The sequence below is a fragment of the Trematomus bernacchii genome, unplaced genomic scaffold, assembly GCF_902827165.1.
Source record: "Trematomus bernacchii unplaced genomic scaffold, fTreBer1.1, whole genome shotgun sequence".
Lineage (NCBI taxonomy): Eukaryota > Metazoa > Chordata > Actinopteri > Perciformes > Nototheniidae > Trematomus > Trematomus bernacchii.
Genome location: NW_022987615.1, coordinates 384751 through 409474, shown reverse-complemented (window position 1 = coordinate 409474; position 24724 = coordinate 384751). Strand labels below are relative to the sequence as shown.

Below are 24724 nucleotides of genomic sequence, written 5' to 3'. Positions count from 1 at the left end.
GCTGTCTTTGTCGTATTTTATTTCTTGAAGAAAGTTCAGTCAGTCACACAGAGAGCATACAGTCTGCAGAGAGGAAGACGAAGAGTAGAGTTTGGGTTGCATATTTAAACACAGAAGCCTCGTCTCAATACCCCTCCTCGACTCCTCTTTTCCCCTCCTCCGGGACTTGACCCGGAAATCGATCAAGACACGCCATTTTGAAGGACGTTTTTTTGAGGGGTGAGGGAGGAGGGGTGCGGGAGGAGACCAAAGGGAGGATACACGAGAGCAGACTACGCGGAAATGTTTTCACTACTCGCGTATAAAAGCCCCGCCCCCACCTTCACAGCTGGTCGATTTCAAGAGAGGAAAACGGAGAACTGGAAGAATGAGTGGAAAAGCTTCACATAAATGTATAAGTGCTCACAGCTCCGTGGGAATTATTATGTGCAATTCATTTCTTAAGGTTATACTAACAATTTAAGTCATGTTTAATGATCTTGAACGTCACTAAAACATAGCTATTAAGAAAGCTATTTCATAAATGGCTAGATCTTGATAAATAACAATTATTTGTTTTGTTTTGTGTTAAAATATTGAGTAGTTACATTTTTTAAAATGCAGTCCTGAATGTCGGGATCTACAGGACACACATGTTCAGAGTAAAGGCTTTCACATTACTATAATTATAATTTTATTGAAATGTACATTTGACACCAAAACGTAACACAAAAGCAGGACCAACCATCATACATTGAATTCCTTGACTAACAAGAGAAAGATTCATCATTTAAATAAATATTTAACAACAAATGGGCCGGTTCTAAAGGTTATTCAGTTAAGCCCGATGAGAGGGGATACAGCTGTGCACATGTCATCATTAACAGACGTCGTTTAAGAGTGACGTTTGAGTGAACGAGGACATCCCAATTAATACCTGAGGACTCCTCTGTCCTCGCGTCTCCTCCTCGTGTCTCTCGCTCGCATCTTACGGAGGCGGAGCTAAGACGCAAGGAAGGGACGCGAGTGAGGGAAAGGAGGAGTCGAGGAGGGGTATTGAGATGAGTCTCGAGAGAGAGAGGAGAAAGGGAGGGGGGAAGCTTGGTGATGATGAAGGAGCATTCTGGGAGTTAGGGAGGCCGTATCAGGAAGTTCTCAGTTCACCTGAGGTGAAGGTCATACTGTTGGTGCACATAGAGAGTCACTAACAACACTGCAACACATCTTCTTCATAAGGACTTTCCCCAAGCTTAGCTAAGAAGAGTGAGAAGTAGTAAATATAGATAAACATTAGCAAATAAGAATCACACAATGATATTATTAAAGTAAGTAAGTGAGTATAATTGTTGTTGTTGTTGAGTAACATCTGATTGGATTATAAACTGATTTTTATCCTCATCATGTTTTCTTTATTCAGACTGAGGAACTGCAGGTTGTCAGAGATCAGCTGTTCTGCTCTGGCCTCAGCTCTGAAGTCCAACATCCATCTGAGACATCTGGACCTGAGAGGAAACGCTCTGCAGGATTCAGGAGTGGAGCTGCTGAGAGATTTTCTGAAGAGTCCAGACTGCAGACTGGAGACCCTCAGGTCAGTAAGGGGTCTCTGCTGGTTCAGCAGTATTGTATGAAACACAGGGAGGTGTTTCTCTCACTGGGGAATCACAACAGATCAGTGATGTTACCCACTGACTGCAGGCTCTTTCATTCTTCCATCAACTATAGAAGGCCAGCTGAAAATGCAAAGCCACATTTAGTAAGTAATCAACTTTCCACCAGACATATGGGATTTGACAGAAGAGTGGAAAAGGTAGTCTGTTTTTGATGGGATGTTTTTAGCTCCTTGACTAATGACTGTTACTTCCTGTAATGCAGCTGAGAGCTGTGGCAGTCAGTCGTAGTGTTTGCAGAGAAGATATGATGGGATGTAAAGCATGAGATCAGTCAGGACTCTGAAGCTGACTCAAAGAACAAACACTTATTTTAAACTGGATCCATAACTGTTGGATTGTGTTCATCCCTACAGGATCAGATATGATGAGACGATCAGAGCCAAGATCCAGAAGAACTGTGAGTACTGAATATCCTCCATTCATCAAGATATGAAACTCTTTCATGGAGCATGTCCTCAGAGGAAAACAACACTCTTGTTTTTCTCTCTTCATCATTTTGGCTGTTTCTCTTCACAACAACTGTCTATCAAAACAGTGACGCGTTCACTGACACTCTGTAAAATGTAAATAAACTCTGAAGAATAAAACACATGAAAACATCAACATTATAACCAGTTACAGTATTATCATCAGAATATACTTGAGTAGAAGTACTCAGATCTTGCACTTAAAGTGGACCTATCATGCTATATTTGAATAATATAGTGTAGGACCATACCTATATAAGGCATATTTATACTTTTTTTTTTTCAAAATACCAAACAGATCATGCATTTTAGCCATGCCTCATTTCGCTCAATTTGACAATTTCTAGCTCTGTGTTTGTAAGGGCAGATTCTGCGAGAACAGCACCATCTACAGGCCTGGCATATGTACTACAACGTCTCCAGCGCTTTCGAACGGCAATGGCCGTGGCGGTCTCCTCCTGATTGGTGGAGTTGGCCCAATAGCCGTAGCGCCACCGTCCTGACGTCAGGACAGTGTTCAAATCTGGATCAGTTTTTATCAGATCCGTTGCAGCCCCTTTTTTTGAGATTTGGGTATGGAGGAAAATAGAGAGGGTTGTGTTTTCTGACACTTGGTGAGTTCCCTGGAACACCGGGGACACATATTCATGTATAAAAGACGTACAAAAGTGCATTTTGCATGATAGGTCCCCTTTAAGTACTCAGATCTTGTATTTGAGTAAAAGTAGAAGTACTCAGATCTTGTGCTTGAGTAAAAGTAGAAGTACTCAGATCTTGTGCTTGAGTAAAAGTAGAAGTACTCAGGTCTTGTACTTGAGTAAAAGTACAAGTTCTCAGATCTTGTGCTTGAGTAAAAGTAGAAGTACTCATATCTTGTACTTAAGTAAAAGTAGAAGTACTCAGAGTGTAGGAATACTCTGTTAAAGTAAAAGTCCTGCATTCAAAATTGTACTCGCGTAAAAGTAGAAAAGTATTATCCTCAAAATATAGTGAAAGTAGCGACAGTAAAAGTAGTCGTTGTGGAGATTGGTCCATTTCAGAATAATATATATGATATGTTTTATAATGATTGATCATTAAAGTGTTCTCAAAGCTGGTAAAGGTGCAGCTCGTTTGAATGACTTTGTATACTGCAGGGTAGCTTGTGAATTTACTCCAGGTGGAACTAAAGTCTGATTTAACACTTGATTATATTTCATCATTCACATCACATCATTCATCCACATCTGTAAAGTAACTAAAGGTATTAAATACATGTAGTGGAGTAAAAGTACACCATTTACCTCTGAACTGTAGAGGAGTAGAAGTGCAAAGTAGCATAAAATGGAAATACTCAGGTAAAGTACAAGTACCTCAAAGTTGTACTTAAGTACAGTGCTTGAGTAAATGTACTTAGTTCCTCTCCTGGTCTGTAAAGCTCTCCCAACATATGCAGGTTAGCATCCGGCAGCTTCTATGTGCTGGGGACCCGTACTGTACATTTCTCTCATCACACTTTGGGCTCCTCAACATGTGTGGGTTCCCAGCAGGACTCTCTGAGCTGCAGACACATTCTTTCTGTGACTTTGTTCCAGATATTTGGAGCATAATAACTGAAGCTGTTTCTCCATGTTCAGGAACTCCCATCCCCCGAGTCCTGCGGCAGGAAGCGCTCCTTCTCTCCAAGAACTCCTGGACCCTGCAAGCTGGTCCAGAACCAGAGTCCCAGTGAGGAGTCCAGCCAGTCCACCTCTCAGAGTTAAACTAAACTACAACATTATTAAAGATCATGTTTAAAGTTAAAAAAGGATGCTTTCAGACTGAATCCAGAAGTTTCTCAAGCTGCAGTCAAAGCAGGTCATTTGAGGAATATATAAAACAATTATAAAACTGTAATAATAATTACTCTGAATACTTTCTTTGGACATTTTATTTAAACGACATTTTAAACAAATATTTTTAAATGTTTCTGACTTTCTATCGGAGTGCTTTTCTTATGAATTAACGACTTAAATCTTGTTTTCTTTCTTGTGTATTTCATAATCCTACAGGATATTATATATTTTTTCACGTAACTTTAAGACTAAATATTATTTTCTTCCATAAATATCCCATTTGTTGTACTTATATCCTGATTGATGAGTCAACAGTAAAGCAGCCAGGCGTTAACGGTCAGCTGGCATGTGTATCTGTTCATTGGCTCATATGTGTAGCATGTTTAATGGCAGTGTTTTGAAAATGGCTGACAGGTGAATATGTCAGATCTCTGTGTGTTACTCAGAGAACCGTGTGCAGTGTTTTATAAAGTGCAGAGTTGAATTGCAGATTGTGTGCAGAGCTGAAAATGTGTTTAGAGTTCTGTTTGATTTGATCCAGCCAGTTCTGCCACAGCAAAGCATAAGGGCTCAGAGCTTGGACCTATTGTGTTCACATTATATACGCTTCCTTAGGCGATAAGGAATCACTCGGGACATTTTCATTGTTATGCGGATGATACTCAATTATACACAATGTAGACAAAAGTATTGGACCACCTACACATTAGAGAGATACCGCAGGTCCTTCCTTCCTGCAGCGGTCAGACTATATAACCACCACGACCCCTAGTAGACCCCCCACACAATAACACAGACTATAACACCCCTTGCTGTTAAATACCAACTATGTGCAAGATGTGCAATATACAATATATATATATATGCCGTTAAAAACTGTGTATTTTGTAAAACGTGTAACTTTTTTTAAATTATAATTTCTTTTTTTAATCTTTAATACTTTGTTGTATGCATGCTTTAGGTAACATGAAGCTGTCTTTGTCTCTTTTCTGCTGTAACAATGTTCATGTATCCTCTGTGGGACTAATAAAGGGATTCTGATTTTGATTCTGATTTTGATTCTGATTCTGATTCTGATTACACCTACAGGAGCTTTCAGGACATCCCATGTTGGACGAGAGGCTGGCTCTCCGATCTTTTACAAATATTTTAAACATAGTATATGCAGTATACAAAGTCATTCAAACTAGCTGCACCTTTACCAGCTTTGAGAACACTTTAATGATCAATAATTATAAAACATCATATATATTATTCTGAAATTGACCAATCTGCACAATGAATACTTTTACTTGTGGTACTTTAACTATATTTTGATGCTAATACTTTTACTTTGACTTGTAACCGAGTATTCCTACACTCTGGTACTTGTACTTTTACTCAAGTACAAGATCTGAGTACTTCTACTTTTACTCAAGTACAATATCTGTGTACTTCTACTTTTACTCAAGTACAAGATCTGTGTACTTCTACTTTTACTTCAAGATCTGAGTACTTCTTCCACCTCTGATAGTAGAAAATGAATGAATACTCAGCTTTGTGTTGTACTACTCACCATAACCGCAAGATGGCGGTAGTGACCCCCGGCTGTAATATAACACCACGAAGAAGACGAAGAGTGAACCAGAAGTGACGTCAGCTCCCTTTTCCTGCTACGAAGCTAGATAAACAAACAAAAGCAATACATTAATTTAATATATTAACGAGTCTGAGGTCATTTTATATTCCTCCTATGTAAATATATGTCTACCAGGAACTCTATGTTTTCATGAATCCTCTACAAGTGAAGGCTAATACAGGTTAGCATTGGTTTTAGCTGTCTGTCAGTAGTTAGCTTCGTTAGCTCGTGATGTTTGTTTTACGTCTGGGAAGAAGCGACATGAAAAACAACGTTAAGATAACACTGACTTAACAATTACCAACATGGAGAATATTTCATTCAGATGTTGTATGATATGTTTTAACCCTTTAAGGCAATCACATATGTTGGAGAATTCATTGATTGCCATTATCTACATAACACCTATATCACACTGTTATTAAACCCAAATTATACATGAATACACCAATGTTACACCATTAAAACACCTATATTATACACATGTTACACCATTATTACACCATGTTACACTGTTATTAGACCTATATTATACCCATGTTACACTGTTATTAGACCCACATTTTACACAAAGATACAGCCTATCAAATGACTGCATCCCCCAGGATACAGAAACTATTTAATAATAATAATAATATATTTATTTTGTTAGCGCTTTTACAGGTGCTCAAAGACACTTTACAGATATAGTGAAAATAAAATAAAAGAACAACAAATACATATATATAGTTAAAGTTAGAGTACTTAAAGTTAGGGTAGGTAAGTTTGAGAAACCGGCTCGAGATACACTTGTTGTTATATTCCATGGAATGCTCTTAACATCCTGATAGCAATGAATATCTTAAAAAATCCATAAAAAAATGTCATCTGTGGAAGCCGTAATACTGTAAAAAGCACGACCAATCATCTGAGCCGGCCCGGCTAAAATGACTGGATGGCCTACCTGCCTGTCAGCCTTCCATCTGTGCACAAACTTATCTCGTGCCCTCATTGGTCATGTGCGCGTTCGTGTGTGTATACAAAAACAATCACACATTAAAAGCCAGATTGAAGAGGTGAGTTTTTGTAAGTTGTTTGAAGCTGGTGAGGTCAGTGCAGTCTCTGATGGGTTGTGGGAGTGAGTTCCAGAGGGAGGGGGCAGCGACGGAGAAGGCTCTGTCCCCCCAGGTCCGGTGATTGATGCGGGTGGGGATGGATAGGAGGTTGGCTTCTGATGAGCGGAAGCAGGGGGAAGGGGTGTGGTGGTGCAGCAGGTCTGTGAGGTAGGGGGAAGGGGTGTGGTGGTGCAGCAGGTCTGTGAGGTAGGGGGAAGGGGTGTGGTGGTGCAGCAGGTCTGTGAGGCAGGGGGAAGGGGTGTGGTGGTGCAGCAGGTCTGTGAGGTAGGGGGAAGGGGTGTGGTGGTGCAGCAGGTCTGTGAGGTAGGGGGAAGGGGTGTGGTGGTGCAGGAGGTCTGTGAGGGGGGGCTGGTTGGTGAGGGCTTTGTGAGTAATGAGGAGGACTTTGAAGTGGATTCTTTGATGGACGGGGGAGCCAGTGGAGGTTCTGGAGGACGGGAGTGATGTGGTCTCGGGAGCGGGTGTGGGTGAGGAGGCGGGCAGCAGAGTTCTGGATATGTTGGAGTTTATTGAGGAGGTTGGATGGTATGCCGTAGAGCAGGGGTGTCAAACTCAAGGCCCGGGGGCCAAATCCGGCCCGCGACTTCATTTTATGTGGCCCGCAAGAGCTTGCAAAGAATATAATACATTTATTATATGGTCACATGCCACTTTACAGAAGCAGGTTGCCCATAAACTACATGTCCCACAATGCATCTCATTTTGTGACATGCGCACTGAAGAGACTTGCAATTATTTGCCCTGGAATTCTGCTTTCAGACGTAGTTAATTATGAAGTTATTACCCTATCCGATAATAATCCAATGCAGAGGCAATAATGTAATATAATACATTATTTTATGTATATTATATATTTATATATGTATAGTTATATAGTTACAACCGGCCCTTTGAGTGCAACCATAATGCTGATGTGGCCCGCGATGAAATTGAGTTTGATACCCCTGCCGTAGAGGATGCTATTGCAGTAGTCGAGTCGTGATGTGATGAATGAGTGATGGGGTATTTAAGGGGTAAATGTGATATTTAAACTTACATTTGGGGCTCTATTTTAGAAATAAATCCTGTGGTCTTTATATTGTTGCATCGACTCAGTTGTCTTGTGTCTTATCTTATCTGTCAGAGAGAAACCATTATTTATTTTATTTCTATTATCATACCTTTGACCTCCTTGTGTCTATCTGATCAAATGTTATATTTTGCTGCATGTACCTTTTTAAAGTTCTTAACAAATAATCTGAGGGGAATTTCTTGGTGTTTGTTTGTGATGTGTCATTTTGTAAAGCACTTTGAGCTGCATGTGTTGTATGAAAAGTGCTGTATAAATAAAGCTTTATTATTATCTTCTTCTCCTCTCTCCTCCACAGATTGTCAGGTTGTGGGAACCTTGGCGCAGGTTTTAACCCGAAGTGCTCTCCTTTCATCTGGTCTTCATGGCGTGGGCTCTGAAGCTTCCTCTCACGGACGAGGTGATCGAGTCTAGTTTGGTGCAGGATTTCGATGCCAGTCTGTCGGGCATCGGGCAGGAGCTCAGGGCGGGGGCGTACAGCATGAGGTACTGCAGACATCTGAATCAGAAACCCTTTACTAACGGGAAGGGGGTTGAATATTCTATATCAGCGGTTCCCAACCTTTTTCAACTCAGGGCCCACTTAAGAATACAAAAAAATATATATAAAAATGTTTCGTGGCCCACATCGAACAATAAACAATACGGAGGCTAAATAAAGTTCTGATTGGTCGATTCAGAACAGGGTTTCCAGGGTCTCCAAGGTCTTCAGGGTCTCCAGGGTCTCCAGGGTCTCCAGGGTCTCCAGGTCCAGACCGTGACCCCCCAGCTGGTTCTGAACTCTCAGGGTCAGATCATCGCCACGCTGGGAAACGGATGTGCTGTGACGTCGGCTGCAGTTCTGCCCAAAGTCGCTGCTACTCCAACATTCACCAAACCCATCTCACAGGTACAGCCTGTCTGTGATTGGGTGGAATACAAAGTGGTTTCTGCTTTGAAACAGACCGAAAGCTACTGAAAGCTTATAAAGTGGTGCAGTGATGACGTATTTTTGTAGGCCGCATGGGTTCCCTCGACAAAAAAAGCAACGGGATTTCTCCATAGGATTTTGGAATATTGTAAAAATGAAGATCTGTGGAAAACGAACCTGTTTGATAAATGCACGTTTTGTTCAGCCGGATAATCTCCACATGTCTTCCCTACTTATATAATTTTTCAAATCATAAATCTAATCGCCAGAAGCAAAATGCTAACGTTATGCTATAAAGGAACTACAGCCGAGTCCAGGGTTGCGTTCGAATACTCCAAAAAAACAGCTCCTAAGTTCTAACCCTATCGTCTATTCCTTGACCTCTGAGTGAAACGTCATGGGGTTAAGGGATAGTGGATAGGAGAATTCAAAAGGATTTAGGAGAAGAGACTGCGGCACTTTAGAGAATCCGACTGCACTTTCACTATCCGACGTGTTTATGATGCGCCAGCAGAGGTCATAAATGTGCGCCTGCTGCTGTGGGGAAACTATGGAAACTACAGTTTTCTATACAGCGGACTACAACATGGATGTTTAATAAGAACGAGGGACTACTGTAAACTCATCTAGAGACTCTGCACCGTGCTCTGATGCTGTTGTTTTATGCTTTATGAACGGGGACAACAGAGAAACATATTCTTCATGACCAAAGTTGGAATTGAAATAAAAAAGGAAAGTGAAACTTATGCTCGTCACCCTCTCCCTCCGGTCCACATTAATACAAATGATCCCAATACGTATGATTGTATGAAAAGATCTTAAAATCAATACAAATGTATTTATTATAAACGTTAGTCCTTAACATCTATCACTGTGTATCACCATTCAAACATCTTTTAAAAGTTGAACAAACCCCACACAGCTCAGTAAAGACTGTGAAATGTTGACTTTATTTGATCATTTCAGTAAAAACTAACGTTCATATTTCTCTTTTTGATTATAATACTGATGAACGTTCAAAACAAAGCACTTTGGCAACTTACCACATACGTTTTAAAATGCTTAATAAGCACCGTAACTTTCATGATATCATTTCTCGTTCATAATCGGTTGTTTCCGTGGACGGCCGACTGTTGTGTGACGGCAAATGCTGCGGCCGCAAGGCATTGTGGGGCAGCATTTTCTCCTCTCCTTTCGGTTAGGGAGGTCCAGTGGTTCCTAAGCTAAAGGAGGTTATAAAGGAAGTTTGAAACCTCCTTTCCTTTTAATTTAGAGAATTCGAACGGCACTTATCATGGCTGCCACTGAGGGACTTCCGGGTCATTTCACTCCGTTAGGAAGGTTCCTAAGCTATATGGACTATTCGAATGCAACCCAGCAGCACGACTTCAACGTCACGCCAACTTAAGATCCATATTCAAACATACAGACTCTAAATGGTACGAGTTGAAGCGTTTGTTTGAACAGTTTGCAGGAGGCAGGTACTTGCTTTCAAGCAGAACAGGGCAAACAAACTTAGAGGAGTGTTTACGTGTTCGGCGTAATGACGTACAACGGCCTCCACAACTTCTGTAGTCCTATTCAGCCACTTGGTAACAACCATCGTTTTTCAGACACGTCAACTCTTCACAAATCACCAGTGGGGTCACTGCTGATGGATTTAATGTCGTAGAACAAAACGTGATCCGTCTCTTCAATGTGTCTCAACCACAGACCTTATTTCCAGATATTTTCCAAAAACTAGTTAAGTTAAAAACCCATTGACTCGAGGGAACAGGAAGTGGGGAAATGTTGACGCACTTCCGGGTTTTAGGACTCGTTCCTGCACCACTCTATACCGCGTCTAATGTGAGTGTAGTGGGAGTCTCTTCTAACTGTTTCTGTTCCCCCAGGCTTCAGTAACGACCGTCAGTCAGTCCCCGATCGTCATCGCCCCGCAGCCGTCCCTCATGAAGCCCCCGCTGCCCCCCGCGGTGAACATCAGCTGTGGAGACATGGCTAAAGTGGGCCAGCTCATCGGCAGTACGTCCCCCCCCCCCTCTCATCCACTCACTGATCCACACACTGATCCACTCACTGATCCACTCACTGATCCACTCACTGATCCACACACTGATCCACACACTGATCCACACACTGATCCACTCACTGATCCACACACTGATCCACTCACTGATCCACACACTGATCCACTCACTGATCCACTCACTGATCCACTCACTGATCCACACACTGATCCACTCACTGATCCACTCACTGATCCACACACTGATCCACACACTGATCCACTCACTGATCCACACACTGATCCACTCACTGATCCACTCACTGATCCACACACTGATCCACACACTGATCCACACACTGATCCACTCACTGATCCACTCACTGATCCACACACTGATTCTACACTGTAGCTTTGTGCAGATGACAATAAAACCTTTGAATCTTTTGAATGTAGAGCCGCAACAGGTCATCAGCGGCGAGGAGGGGATAAATCTGGACGAGATCCGAGAGTTCGCCAAAAACTTCAAGATCCGCCGGCTGTCTCTCGGTCTCACGCAGACGCAAGTAGGCCAGGCGCTCACCGCCACCGAGGGCCCGGCGTACAGCCAGTCCGCCATCTGCAGGTACTTCACTGAACCCAACATGAAGCCCTGATTCCCTCAGTAATGTAGGGTAAAGAAACAGCAACTATTCTCTCTTTATAATGGAAGTTGTTTCCATCCATTAAAACAGACATTTCTCACGCGTTATCTTTTTATTTATTCGTTTTACTAACAGCTGTTTCAGCTTACGTCTGAATCACAGTTTTCACATCAGACATCAAATCCTGAATACAAAATGTTGAATCTGGCCTGATGTTCATGAAACTTGTGTTAATCACACGTTCAAAAATAATTCTTCCATCACACATTCCCAAGAGAATAAAGGCCTTTACATTAGTCAAACAAACCCAGACAGAAGAGGCAACACTCAAATAAAATGATAAACTAAATGACATCATCTTTCTTTCTCTTTTATGGTTTATGTTATATAATTTAACTTTTAAAAAACTATGTCTCGACAGCTTTTTATGTCTCTTAAAATCTGGCTATATCATTAACATACCCTCACTAAAGAGATGTATTGTTAGATTAAAGCTGATGTAATTACAGTAATATATATCCTGCTGAATATCTTTGGCTCCGCAGGTTTGAAAAGCTGGACATCACCCCTAAGAGCGCCCAGAAGCTGAAGCCGGTTCTGGAGAAGTGGCTGGCCGAGGCGGAGCACTGGAACCAGAAGGGACAGCAGAACCTCATGGAGTTCGTCGGCGGAGAACCGTCCAAAAAACGAAAGCGACGCACGAGCTTCACGCCGCAGGCCATCGAAGTCCTGAACTCATACTTTGACAAGAACGCGCTGCCGACGGGACAAGAGATCACGGAAATGGCTCGAGAGCTGAACTACGATCGAGAGGTGGTGAGAGTTTGGTTCTGCAACAGGAGACAAACGCTGAAGAACACGAGCAAAATCAACGTCTTCCAGGTCCAGTAGCAACGTCCTTCTGGAGATATTTCACACAGAAACGCAGGGAAGGACTGTGAGGAGAATACAAGCCAAGTGGAAACATATGAACTTTGGTAACACTTTATTTTAAGGTACACATATTCGCCATCATCTAGTTCAGGGGTGCCCAACCTTTTTTGAACCAAGAGCTACTTTTAAAGTTGCCAGTCTGCCGAGATCTACTCGCTTCTTTGCTTCTGCCATAATTGCGGTCTTGTGTGTGTGCGGACTGTCACTCCTGTTGCCACGGACAACGTCAGCGAACAAGAGCCCACTGCCCACTAGCCACGCCCCGACACATGGGGTCACGCCAATCACAAAGCTGTGGTGCGTTCAAGTGCATTATTCTGGCACAGGAAGATTATGTTATAGGACATTAACGATAAAACAGAATATTGTTGTTCTATTTTTAGACACATCTCGCGATCGACTGGGATCGACTGGTTGGGCACCCCTGATCTAGTTGTTAATTAACATGCATATTAGCAGTATATTGGCTCTGTATTAGTCATTATAAAACACGTATTAATGCCTTATTCTACATGACCATATTCTACAGGCCATTGGTTAAGAGTTTGTCCTCAATAACCCTCTAATTAGTGCTTATTTATTGTAAGTAAGGACGTTGTTGTGCATGAGTTAGGGTCTTAATATGCTCAATATGGGCCTAATAACTCTCATAATAACACTTAACAAATATGGTCTATTCTTATGTAACAAGACATGAAACTACAAGTGTTAATTGTGTCAAAATAACTCAAAATGAGGTTTTTCTAACTCAGAATAAGTTCCCTATTTTAAAGTGAAGTCTTGTTCATAACCAATAAGCTAGTAGTTTGACTCTAATATGTAAATGATCAACTAGTTGATGGTGAATATGTGTACCTTAATCTAAAGTGTTACCTGAACTTTTTAAGAACAATGAAGAGAAATTACACATAAAAGAGTTCTAATAACAAGTTTCTATCGTATTTTAAGATATGTGTACACAACTCCTGTGAAGTCAAACTGCATGGTCCTTTTATCATATAGAGTGATGATAATAACATTTCATATTTAATAATATTTGAACTTTTATACAAGTGGTTTTATAGGAAAATCCCTCTGAATGATCAAAGTGGCAGTGCATTGAGTCACATTGATTTTAGTCGCATAATTGTCACTTTACGCTGATATTTGAATAACCACCATGGATGTTTTGAAAAATTCTCATTTATTTTATATTCCCGTGGTAGTTGTGCTACATTGGCAGCTTGTAAAACCTAAATAGGATGCTGTAGACTGAAAAACAACCCTTTATTAATCAGAATTCGTCGTCTAATTAACACCAAAAATGAATTTTCCATCCATGACTCTGCAGCCATGTTTGGGGACAATCACCATTTTTATATTTCTTATTGAAAATCACCGAAAATCTGCATTAATTTCCTCTCGTTCGGCTTTCATATTTTTATTGAGCAGCATAAAAATAAATGTGCCACACCGTCGGGGGTCCAGAGGGAATGATTTCTGACAGAAACTTGACTATTGCCCACGAAGCCACAACTGTAAACTAATCAGTTTTTATAATGTTACTTTCATACTGTGTGTGTGTGTGTGTGTGTGTGTGTGTGTGTGTGTGTGTGTGTGTGTGTGTGTGTGTGTGTGTGTGTGTGTTTTGTGTTCACACTTTAATGTGCTTTAATACTCTGAGAGTGTGTGGTGTTTCCTCCCATTTCTCTGTTTTAACCGGTGCTTCTGCTGCATTTTTAATCTCAAGTTAGATTAAGTTTATTGTCACAATAGACGCTTAAAGTACGGTGGCCGACGGGAGCGAACGCGCTACTACGGCCCAAAACATTTCCATCAGGAGAAACGCTCTGCAGTTTCAGAAACGATGCAAATATAAAAACACAAATGTGCCAAAACATATGCAAAGAAATGAAGAAACATGAGCACCAACTTGAGCAGTGTTTACTAAAAGCTGCATAAAGGAAACGCTCAAAACACAACGGAAACCAGGGGACACTAAAGAGTGACGCACACAGCTGGGAGACCAGGGGACACTAAAGAGTGACGCACACAGCTGGGAGACCAGGGGACACTAAAGAGTGACGCACACAGCTGGGATACCAGGGGACACTAAAGAGTGACGCACACAGCTGGGACGGAGCGCTTGGTGACGTTCAGGATGATAAAGCAGAACAACTGTCTCTGTGTCAGAGTCAGTCTGTCTCATAACTGTCAGTGTTTGTCAGGATATCTGAAATGACTAGGTTAGCTACGTTAGCTAGCTAGCTTACAGCAGATCTGCAGTAACATCAGAAGGAGTCATGTGATCACATTGTTAAAATAAGACCATAAAACCTTTTAGGTAAGTTTCCAACAACAGAGACAGTTGTCACTCTTTAGTGTCCCCTGGGGTCCTTCTCAGGTCGATTAAATGGAATCCTTGCGTCCCTCACTTGCGTCGTTTCCCTGCGTTTAGTCCCTCCCACCAGGGAAGCATGGAGAGACGCAAGGAAACCAGGAGAAGCAGGGAAATGAGTTTTAAGAGCAATGGGACGTCCTTTCCTCCGGAGCGTCACCTGAAGCGATGTCCGTTTGTGATGACGCCGCACAGCTGTTCGTCTGACAGCAGCTCTGTCCCCGTTATTTTCACAAACACCCCCGCCTCTGTTAGTACACATTTACTGACACAAACATTTGTATCATCTGTTGTAGACCCAAATACATCAAATCAAATAAGAACTCATTCTCACAAAAGATAAACGCCATTCTTAAAATGTATAAACGAACAATAGTTGGATTAATATTGATTAGAGTGCACAATAGAAATAAAAATAATTCAGAGAAGAAAAAGAGATATGTTATCTATCAAAACCCAGTTAGATTAACATTCATTAATCATTGGATTGCACACTTTGTTTGTGTGGATATGTAGCAAATTAACATGTTAAATAGCACTTAATGACTGACTGAATGGAAATGACAATAAATGAAAATGTAAAACGAAAAAGCGATCATGAAAATGTTTCCAATAAATGAATAAAATAATTTTTGACCACTTTGTTGTTCAGATATATCACATATTTGTAACTGAATGATGCATTCATTGAAACAAAACACAGTATAAACTGAGGAGTGAGTCCCGTGAGTTTCATGTGTTTTCTTCACTTCGCTGGGAAACTTTGCTCTCATGTCAAGAAGCATCAGATCAGTGCATGCGCTGCATCGTCCAATCAGTGAGCGATACACAGTAAGGGGGCGGGGAGAGTATCTGAGGATTTCACCGGAGGATGGTCTGGTGGTTCCTCGGTTATCGCTCCTCCATTATCGCTCCTCGCTCCTCGATCCTCGGTCCTCCGGCAGAAATAAGAGCCATGGGACGCTACTCAAGATGGCGCAGACAAATCCCTGGGGTCCTTCTCAGGTCGACTATTTTCATTTTCTCGGTCCTCGGTCCTCGGTATCACCGGAAGTTGATTTGTCTGCGCCATCTTGAGTAGCGTCCCATGGCTCTTATTTCTGCCGGAGGACCGAGGATCGAGGAGCGAGGAGCGATAATGGAGGAGCGATAACCGAGGAACCACCAGACCATCCTCCGGTGAAATCCTCAGATACTCTCCCCGCCCCCTTACTGTGTATCGCTCACTGATTGGACGATGCAGCGCATGCACTGATCTGATGCTTCTTGACATGAGAGCAGAGTTTCCCAGCGGAGTGAAGAAAACACATGAAACTCACGGGACTCACTCAGTTTATACTGTGTTTTGTTTCAATGAATGCATCATTCAGTTACAAATATGTGATATATCTGAACAACAAAGTGGTAAAAAATTATTTTATTCATTTATTGGAAACATTTTCATGATCGCTTTTTCGTTTTACATTTTCATTTATTGTCATTTCCATTCAGTCAGTCATTAAGTGCTATTTAAAATGTTAATTTGCTACATATCCACACAAACAAAGTGTGCAATCCAATGCATGTTAATCTAACTGGGTTTTGATAGATAACACATATCTCTTTTTCTTCTCTGAATTATTTTATTTCTATTGTGCACTCTAATCAATATTAATCCAACTATTGTTCGTTTATACATTTTAAGAATGGCGTTTATCTTTTTTGAGAATGAGTTCTTATTTTATTTAATGTATTTAGGTCTACAACAGATGATACAAATGTTTGTGTCAGTAAATGTGTACTAACAGAGGCGGGGTTGTTTGTGAAAATAACGGGGACAGAGCTGCTGTCAGAAGAACAGCTGTGCGGCGTCATCACAAACGGACGTCGCTTCACGTGACGCTCCGGAGGAAAGGACGTCCCATTGCTCTTAAAACTCATTTCCCTGCTTCTCGTGGTTTCCTTGCGTCTCTCCATGCTTCCCTGGTGGGAGGGACTAAACGCAGGGAAACGACGCAAGTGAGGGACGCAAGGATTCCATTTAATCGACCTGAGAAGGACCCCGGGTCTCCCAGCTGTGTGCGTCACTCTTTAGTGTCCCCTGGTCTCCCAGCTGTGTGCGTCACTTTTTAGTGTCCCCTGGTCTCCCAGCTGTGTGCGTCACTCTTTATTGTCCCCTGGTCTCCCAGCTGTGTGCGTCACTTTTTAGTGTCCCCTGGTCTCCCAGCTGTGTGCGTCACCTTTTAGTGTCCCCTGGTCTCCCAGCTGTGTGCGTCACTCTTTAGTGTCCCCTGGTCTCCCAGCTGTGTGCGTCACTTTTTAGTGTCCCCTGTGTTTTGGAACATTTGTGTTTTTATATTTGCAGTGTTTGCAAGCTGCAGCAGGTTTCTCCTAATGGAAATGTTTCTGGGCGGTTGTAGCACGTTTGCATCAAACACCGTATTAATTGGCCTAAAATGAACTTAAAATGGTCTCATGTTGCCTATAATCGTTAGCAACCATTTATATACTTTGAAAGCCTAAAATCAGTCAAATGACTGAATCACACATTGTAAGGACCTGTTCAGCCAATGAGAGGTGATGTTCTCTAATATGTTTAATCTGAATGAGTGTTTGCATGCGCAGTGTGAAATTATTTTGGTGTTTTTTTCTGTATCTTTGCCAATTCTTCACAAATTCTTTGCACTTTAGTGAAAGCAGGGAAAGCAACAAAGGGAAATGAATGGTTTGAATACAGGTTTCATTTATGTGTGGGAGAATTTGATTTCTGCATTTTCATGTAGCAGTAATGGTGACAAATGCAATCATCAACTTAACTATCATTAAGATTAATGTAATTTAAAATAATAATATCATTCAGTGAACTATAAGGTGCATTTTATGATCTACATCATATTTTCCTTTTGAATCATTTTAAACAAGTCTCTCTATATTACAGTGGACATACAGTGAAATACAAAATAATTGATATTGCAAAGATTACGCTTTAAAGGTCCCCTATTATGCTCTTTTCAACAATATATTATAGGTCTCAGATATATACAGAGCCTGTCTCTGATTGGCTGAAACACCAAACAGATCATTGCAGCATCCCATAATCCCCTCTGTTTCAGCCCTGTTTCCAAAGTGCTGATTCTGTGTCTGTTACTTTAGATGAAAATAAGGAGCCCCTCCCCACGCCCCTCTGAGAGAGATTTGGTTACAAAGAACACAATGGTGCTCTAGGAGGAGATTCAGGTGATAAGGGGGGGGGGGGTTACCTTGGTTGGTGATTGGCTAATGGTTACACAAGACAAAACATCGTTAGAATCTCTTTACACAGAGGGGACACATGTTGATGTAGAAGAGACATGAAGAAGTGGATTTTGCATAATAGGGGACCTTTTAAAATGTGTGTTTCTGTTTTGTTCAATAAGAAAGAACAACGTCAATTCTGAAGAACTCTACCCCAGACCCGTGTATTTAGCTAGTTCAGAGAGAATAATCAACATTGTGGATAACAAGATAGAATCATAACACCTCTATCAGCTGACGCCAACAGGCAGGAACAGGGAGGCAAAACACTGAGAGCACAGCAGCCAAGGTTACAGGCATGGGCGTAATTTCCACTGGGGACAGGGGGGACATGTCCCCCCCACTTTTCAAAATCCCATTTGTGTCCCCCCCACTTTTTAATTATTATTATTATTTTTTTTTTACGCAAGCGGTCATCGTCACCGAGGAGCGTCTGTGTGTGTGTGTGGCACGAGCGCATCTTGTGAGAGAGAGATAGAAAGAGAGAGAGACAGAGAGAGAGAGACATAGAGAGTTACGGGGGTTGTTGTTAGCATTTGGTGCTAGCTCGGAGCTAATGGAGATTAGTAGCTGTTTCAACAATAAGGAGAGGGAGAGCTCTTTCCTGTCGGACTTTGAGAGACTGAGAGAGACAGAGAGAGAGACAGAGAGAGAGACAGAGAGAGAGAGAGACAGAGAGAGAGAGAGAGAGACTGAGAGAGTTACGTGGGTTGTTGTTAGCATCTGGTGCTAGCTCGGAGCTAACGGAGATTAGAAGCTGTTTCAACAATAAGGAGAGGGAGAGTCCTCTCCTGTCGGACTGAGAGAGATAACGTCAGCTCAGGGAGGTAAAGGACTCTCTGAGTGATTAGGTTGTAAACTTTAGTCTAGTTATCTCAGTGGGTCTCAAACGGTTTGGTCATCTATGTAAACAAATATTTCCATCTATGTAATATATAGTTGTATATCAAATAAGTTAAGAAATCCTTCCAATGTGTACTATAGGTCAGTACAAAAATAAAAAACACAGTTTGAAAGGGGAGTGATTAGTCAAATATGCATAAATAAAAAGAAAAAATGCAGACTAGGTAAGATAAAGATAGGAGAGAGGAGTTTATCAATGATTTGTTATTGGTTGTGAGCATATTCTAATGGCTTTTTGATTATTGAAATATATACAGTTCTGTTTCATATGAGTGTTGAGAACTGTATCCATAAATCTCTTAATGTTGCCCTCAAAGTGCACCAGATTGATGCATTCAACTTCAATTTAAAGAAACAAATCTTCCCGGGGTGCATGCCCCCGGACCCCCCTAGAGGATGTCAGGTAATCACAAATAAAACAGGTTCACATGGATAGGATACTAGATAAGTGTGCACACTCATTATATACACTACACATTTTTCTTGGATTTGTTAACACTATAGTCCCTAATATATTTGTAGAAAGGCAGGAAATGGAATTAAATTGAGAAAATATTTCATTGCGGAGGACCCCCTGTTTTGTGTCCCCCCCACTTCTCAAACCAAAGTTACACCCTTGGTTACAGGTGCCTGCGCTCAGTCAGGACAGTATGAACTGATAAACTGGGTCAAAGCTATGGGCTTTGGAAAATATTTCCCCAACACTAACTATCATTTTAACTCAGTTGTGTTTGTCTTAAGTTAATTGTGAAGAGTAAATGTTAATGTGGTTGTAACCTCAACATGCAGAGGCACGCATTCTGTATTCTGGGAAAATACAGCAATATATGCAATCAATGCAGCTGGGTTATTAATCCAGAAACATATATAAATATTAGGGCTGTCAGTCGATTAAAATATTTAATCGCGATTAATCGCATGATTGTCCATAGTTAATCGCGATTAATCGCAAATTAATCGCACATTTTTTATCTGTTCTAAATGTACCTTAGAGGGATATTTTTCAAGTTTTTAATACTCTTATCAACATATGAGTGGACAAATATGCTTTATATGTTTGTTTACTATCATTTGAACAATGACAAATATTCTCATGAATATTAAACACAACAACCTCTGAACATTACAAATATTCGCCTCAATTCAACCTGGAACCTCTCTCATACAATACAAAGTGTGTGTGTGTGTGTGTGTGTGTGTGTGTGTGTGTGTGTGTGTGTGTGTGTGTGTGTGTGTGTGTGTGTGTGTGTGTGTGTGTGTGTGTGTGTGTGTGTGTGTGTGTGTGTGTGAGAATGAATGTGGAGACACTGTGATGGATCGTTGGAGCTATGTGCCGCTCAAGGGATATGCTCGAACGGGAGCTGCCTGGATGCTGCAATCATGTAGCGCGTACTATCCGTGCTGAGTGCGCTGACTTTTCGTACAATGTCCCACTGTCTGGCTACCTGCATAAAGTCAAGTGCTCGGCGCAGTTGTCGGCGAAATGTCATCGAAACAGCTCCTTATATCCGTTAGCGCAGCTAGCTAGCACCAGATGCTAACAACAACAACAACACGTAAGGTGTGCCTCGCTCGCGCGAGTCGCGCCACACATGCACACACCCTCCCGGTCCTCCCGATGGCCAGTCCGGGCCTGCCGGTGAGCGTGGAAGTGTGGTCTGCCACAAGCGGGAGGCAGGAGCGGGGCTGCCAGCATCAGCTTGTAGATGGTATTTTAAACTCGATGCGCTCTGAAACTACGGGGCGGCCGAGGACAAAAAATACACATGCGTTAATCGCGTTAAAATAATTAGTGGCGTTAATATTTTTTTGCGTTAACGCGTTATTAACGCGTTAACTTGACAGCCCTAATATATATATATATATATATATATATATATATAATAGGGAACAATCTTATGCAGGAGGACAACAGGGTGAGTGTTAACACCAGGCTCTGCTTTCTAACACATTATTTACTTTGTTATACTGGATGTCAGAACATCAGCGTCCTAGAGTCCAATGAGACGTGCTTTCAACTTTTTTTATTTCCTGTGTTATGATTCATCAAAGCAACATAACATGTGACTCTCTGCAGGCTTCCAGGGCCGAAGCAACACACTTCGGGTTCAATAACCCACTTTTCAATAAGGCAGACAGGCGAGCTCTTCTTTGGGAGGCCGTTACATTTATTAAGGTCTTTGTTACAGGTCTGACTTTGAAGACACTCGACAGACCTTTGCTGCTGCTTCGTTCACTTCAAAAACACATACCACTAGAGATGGGCGAGTCCTGATTCATCCGGATCATTAACCCGGATCCTAGAAATGAGCTGGTCGTGACGAGTCTCCCCTCTCCATTAACCCGAGTCCTTGAGTCCCACACTTGGTGTGACGTACAAATTAAAACTATAAATTGCGTCACTCGCTACTCTCTTTATAACATGTAAAATCACATTACAACGTACCCCAGTCCATCTGCCTACCCTTTAGCAAGTAGGATAGCTGCCAGAAGTGATCGTTTGGCTCAGGGGAGGGGACGCGGATCAGTGAAACTTCCTGCAGACTCGTGGGGACTCAGAGGAGCCGACGGCTCCTAACCGTAAATAGCATAGCAGATCCAGAGATCCATACTCGTCATGTGCACGAGCATAGCCCCTCCTCCAACACCCGGCTCCCGCGGCTATATTATGCACGAGTCAACAGCAGACTCGCAGATTCGCAAATCCTGACTCGCTGTGCAACACACAGCAGACTCGTGCGGACTCGGAGCCGTAACCGTATAGCAGCAGATCCAGAGATCCAGCAGACTCGTCCTCATGCACGAGTCAACAGCAGACTCAGATTTGCCAAATCGCAAAATAACCCTTTTTTTTGTGATCAACATTTTTTATTAAAGCAAAATACACTGTGTAGCGGAGGTTAATATAACGTCAGTTTAATAGATAGATAGATAGATAGATAGTACTTTATTGATCCCAAATTGGGAAATTGTTGTTGTTACAGCAGCATAAAAGGCATTTTACAATAAATCAAAACTACAAAATATACAAGAATAGAAATAAAAATAAAATAAAATATAAAATATACATGTCGAAATAGAAAATATACATGCAGATATTATATATATATATATATATATATATATATATTCAAAATATATGGAATAATAATATGCTCGTGAAATGCAACAACTTTTCGGTTTCACCAATAGGATTTCTACGGTCTTGGTGATGCTGACTCATATGACTCAAATGACTCGTATGATCCGGATCTCTTCAATGACTGACTCAGAAGACCCTGAGTCCGTAAAAGGATCCGGATTTGCCATCTCTACATACCACCACTCGCTCACTCTCGCTCGCTCTACCATGCACACACACATGCACAAGCCAACCCCCCCCCCCCCCCTCTCTCTCTCTCTCTTAAAGGGATAGCTGCCTGACTCTGCATGACCCTAATATCATAACACAAGTTTATTATTATGATGGTTATGATTGAAACAAGTGTGTTATTATATTGTGTGTGTGTGTGTGTGTGTGTGTGTGTGTGTGTGTGTGTGTGTGTGTGTGTGTGTGTGTGTGTGTGTGTGTGTGTGTGTGTGTGTGTGTGTGTGTGTGTGTTTGTGTGTTCACTAGAGAACAAGGAAGTGTGAAGAAACTTTAAATGAATTGACAGAAAGTGTAAGATAACTTCACGTTTTATTTGTTATGTGACAGAGTTACTTCCTTCCTCTTCACCAATAAACTGATAATGAGCATTTATATGTAGTGTATGACATACAATGAGACACCTGTGTGTGTTTGCAGGCAGCATAGAGATAGATATACAAGATAAAAGCAAAAAAGTGTTTTACAATGTTGTACTTGAGTATTTCCATTTTATGCTGCTTTGTACTTACCCCACTTCAATTCAGAGGTAAATGGTGTACTTGTACTCCACTACATGTATTTAATACCTTTAGTTACTTTACAGATCTGGATGAATGATGTGAAATATAATCAAGTGTTAAATCAGACTTTAGTTCCACCTGGAGTAAATTCACAAGCTACCCTGCAGTATACAAAGTCATTCAAACTAGCTGCACCTTTACCAGCTTTGAGAACACTTTCATGATCAATCATTATAAAACATATCATATCTATTATTCTGAAATGGACCAATCTGCACAATCACTACTTTTACTGTCGCTACTTTCACTATATTTTGATGAGAATACTTTTCTACTTTTACTTGAGGAACATTTTGAATGCAGGACTTTTACTGTAACAGAGTATTCCTACACTCTGGTACTTCTACTTTTACTCAAGTACAAGATCTGAGTACTTCTACTTTTACTCAATCTGTACTTCTCGCTCCTGTGTATTCCTCTTCAGGACAGAAAAGGCACATATATGGATGTTTGTGATTAAATGCAGAAACTGATGTAACACCGACCTCTAGTGGTCAAGGTGATTACAAGTACATTTACTCAAGTACTGCACATCAAAAACATTTAAAGGTAGGGTAGGTAAGTTTGAGAAACCGGCTCGAGATACACTTTTTGTTATATTCCATGGAATGCTCTTAACATCCCGATAGCAATGAATATTTTAAGTGCTTTGACAAAAAATCCATTAAAAAATGTCATCTGTGGAAGCCGTAGTACTGTAAAAAGCACGACCAATCATTTTAGCCGGCCCGGCTAAAATAACTGGATGGCCTACCTGCCTGTCAGCCTTCCATCTGTGCACAGACTTATCTCGCGCCCTCATTGGTCATGTGCGCGTTCGTGTGTGTTGGAGGAGGGGCTCTGTAAGGAAGTGGCAGATTTTCTCCGGTTGTGTATTTTCAAATTCTAGCGATCTCGAGCCGGTTTCTCAAATTTACCTACCCTACCTTTAAACATAATATACTTTTTATCAATACGTTAATCTGTCTAGATCGGACAAGGTTTCTATACTGACTGCAAACAGTCTGAATTTGAACATGCAAAAGCTCTTGGGAAATCTGTTGAGCGAGCTAAAAAACAGTACGACAAAAACATTTGTCAAACCCAACACAAAGTGAGAGATGCAGTCTGGCACCTGATTAAAGGCACCACAAGGGTTAAAAACAAGGTACGAAGGTTTCTGCCATCCTACGAGGGTCCTTACTTCATTGTAGGCATGTTGGATGACCTGATCTATAGACTCAAAAAGAGCCTGTTGAGATCTTCATATTAGGTTGAATACTTAAAACGAAAGTTAATTATAATCAAGTATAATCAATTATATTCTTGTATAACCCACAATGAAAATGCATCATATGTTATGATTTTCTATATTTACAGTATAAACAAAGTGGTTTGTTAAGTTGAGTGTGAGGCCTATGATGGTTCATGGGTGTCACTGATAAGAGAAGAGGCAGTTTCTTCCCTCTTCCTACAGCGGTGCACAAGGAGGGGGGCTCTGGACTTAGTGATAAAGAACTAAGAGGCCCCAAAAAGGTGTTTTTGCCATAGCCGAGAATAATGTTTTAGTTCTGTACATTAGAGGTCATGAACTTTTGTTACATAAGCCTGAGAGGGTGTGTCTTGGGTTTTCTGCCCTGTTTTGAGCTTTAAAACACTGGGCTTTTACTACAAGATCTGAGTATTTCTACTTTTACTCAATCTGTACTTCTCGCTCCTGTGTATTCCTCTTCAGGACAGAAAAGGCACATATGGATGTTTATGATTAAATGCAGAAACTGATGTAACACCGACCTCTAGTGGTCAAGGTGATTACAAGTACATTTACTCAAGTACTGCAACTCAAAAACATTTAAATATAATGTATCGTTTTATCTGTACGTTAATCTGTCTAGATCGGACAAGGTTTCTATACTGACTGCAAACAGTCTGAATTTGAACATGCAATGGCTCCCTGGTGCCTGTAACAAAAAACACCATTCATATTCTGGGAAAAATACAGTAATATATGCAATGCATGCAGCAGGGTTATTAATCC

At 41.2% G+C, this 24724-nt stretch overlaps 1 protein-coding gene and 1 long non-coding RNA gene across 2 annotated transcripts; both read left to right on the top strand.

Annotated features, from left to right (window-relative positions):
- The first annotated feature begins 1398 nt into the window (after positions 1 to 1398).
- Positions 1399 to 4318, top strand: LOC117483823. The gene is made up of 3 exons (XR_004556033.1): positions 1399 to 1567; positions 2003 to 2046; positions 3733 to 4318. It is a non-coding gene; the product is annotated as an uncharacterized LOC117483823 (long non-coding RNA).
- Positions 4319 to 8408: 4090 nt separating this feature from the next.
- On the top strand, positions 8409 to 12386 carry LOC117483822 (POU domain, class 6, transcription factor 1-like). The gene is made up of 4 exons (XM_034132153.1): positions 8409 to 8621; positions 10535 to 10664; positions 11104 to 11272; positions 11837 to 12386. Exons 2-4 carry the CDS (start codon positions 10592 to 10594, stop codon positions 12180 to 12182), a joined length of 588 nt encoding a protein of 195 aa, XP_033988044.1. The 5' UTR covers positions 8409 to 8621; positions 10535 to 10591; the 3' UTR covers positions 12183 to 12386.
- Positions 12387 to 24724: the final 12338 nt, after the last annotated feature.

What these genes read in the sequence shown, in the direction of transcription:
- LOC117483822 (XM_034132153.1), top strand. Translation starts at nt 10,592, where the DNA reads ATGAAGCCCCCGCTGCCCCCCGCGGTGAACATCAGCTGTGGAGACATG. An exon ending in AGTGGGCCAGCTCATCGGCA is followed by an intron (nt 10,665 to 11,103) that starts GTACGTCCCCCC and finishes TTTTGAATGTAG; the next exon opens with AGCCGCAACAGGTCATCAGC. An exon ending in AGCCAGTCCGCCATCTGCAG is followed by an intron (nt 11,273 to 11,836) that starts GTACTTCACTGA and finishes TTGGCTCCGCAG; the next exon opens with GTTTGAAAAGCTGGACATCA.